Source organism: Octopus bimaculoides, chromosome 25, assembly GCF_001194135.2.
Source record: "Octopus bimaculoides isolate UCB-OBI-ISO-001 chromosome 25, ASM119413v2, whole genome shotgun sequence".
NCBI lineage: Eukaryota > Metazoa > Mollusca > Cephalopoda > Octopoda > Octopodidae > Octopus > Octopus bimaculoides.
In genome coordinates this window covers 28,925,260-28,927,171 of record NC_069005.1, presented here as the reverse complement: position 1 = coordinate 28,927,171, position 1,912 = coordinate 28,925,260, and the positions used below count along the sequence as shown (strand labels likewise).

The window sequence follows — 1,912 nt, the reverse complement described above, 5'->3', positions numbered from 1 at the left end:
CATCATATTCAGCAGATTTTCATCTCCACTACCACCACCATCACCACACCACTACCACCAACACACCACACCACTTCTACCACTACCATCACCACCACCACCATCATCATCAACAACATCAAAATCATCATCACTATCATAATTACCATCTTCTTCAACTCCACCGCCACCCTCATCCATATTGTCATTATTATTATTTATTATTTAATTAAGGCAGTGAGCTGGCAGGATCGTTACTAATGTTTTCTTTTATTCTTTTACTTGTTTTCGTCATGCTGGGACACAGCCTGGAATTTTTAGTCGATTGAATCAACCACAGTACTTATTCTTTTGTTAAGCTTCATACTTAGCCTTTTGCATCAAACAGCTAAGTTACAGGGACATAAACACACCAACACCAGTTGTCAAGCAGTGGTGGGAACAAACAGAGACACACATACACACACCTATATATACAACAGGCTTCTTTCAGTTTCCATCTACCAAACCCATTCATAAGGCTTTTGGTTGGCCTGAGGCAATAGTAGAAGATACTTTCCCAAGATGTCACACAGTGGAACTGAACCTGGAACCCTGTGGTTGGGAAGCAATGGGCGCTTCACTTTGGCACAAATTTCAGGAGAAGGGGGTAAATCAATTACATCGACGCCAGTGGTCAACCGGTACTTATTTTATCAACCCTGAAACGATGAAAGGCACAGTCGACCGCGGCGTAATTTGAACTCAGAACGTCGAAGGCAAACAAAATGCTTCCAAGCATTTTTTGTCTGACATGCCAGTGATTCTCCCACCTCGCTGCTTTACAATTCCTCATAATATTCAATTAGAAAACTACAATAGGATATTTTTTAACATGAGGGGGTGCAGAGGCGGGTGGAGTGAAACAGAAATCAAAGGGGTCCATTGGTAAAAAAATGGTTGAGAACCATTGGATGTAGAATGTAGATTGGGTTATAGCAATGAATACTGATCTTGTAGAACATGTATTGTACGAGTCATGTTGTAATATTGGGAGGTAAGGGTATAGCATGTATTGGAATATAATATTGGAAGACTTTATTCTGTACCTAACAAGGCTATTTTATAGATTGTGTTGCAAAGTTGTGAGCCCTGATATGCATTTTTTGTTTTTATTCTGTGTTTCTATTCATGTTCTTCTTTATCAAATCCATTACATTACCATATCGTCGGTGCCATTTTACTCTCAAACCTTACATCTTGTTTTTATTTCAAGGGCTTTGTACTTGGTTCCGGAAGGAAATCGAAAAAAAAAAATATCAAAAAACATATCAATGTTTTTGCTCAAAAGGAATCGCGATGTCTATCACAATGTATAGGTGCTTTTATGTTTGTTTTGTTTTGTTTTTTGTGTGTGTACATATACATTATATATATATATATATATTGTATTTTTTTTTTTTACCTTTTCTATCTTTGATTGTGGTACCTGAATGGCTTCTTTTGGGTGTGCTTGCCATTCTGAGAGTCATTAATTCCAGAGTAGCATAGTTGTGTCATTACTACATATGTATGTGTGTCATCATCATCATCATCATCATCGTTTAACGTCCGCTTTCCATGCTAGCATGGGTTGGATGGATGTGTGTGTGTGTATACATGTATGTGCATACATATATGTATGTAGGTGTGTGTGTGCATGCATGTATATATGTTTGTGTGTGTGTATAAATATGCCGTTGCCAGTACCACCTGACTGGCCTTCGTAGGATTTTCGAGCGAGATCGTTGCTAGTGCCCCTGGACTGGCTCTTGTGCGGGTGGCACATAAAATACACCATTCTGAGCATGGCCGTTGCCAGTACCGCCTGACTGGCCTTCGTAGGATTTTCGAGCGAGATCGTTGCCAGTGCCCCTGGACTGGCTCTTGTGCGGGTGGCACATAAAATACACTA

General features: G+C 39.7%; 1 protein-coding gene across 1 annotated transcript in view; it reads left to right on the top strand.

The window, feature by feature from the left end:
• Window positions 1-959: 959 nt before the first annotated feature.
• The window catches only part of LOC106883895 (mucin-5AC), a 15,223-nt gene continuing 14,270 nt past the window's right edge, over window positions 960-1,912 (top strand). The window contains exon 1 of the mRNA XM_052976645.1: window positions 960-1,015. Coding sequence (XP_052832605.1) covers window positions 960-1,015 — 56 coding nt within the window. The remainder of the gene's footprint in view (window positions 1,016-1,912) is intronic.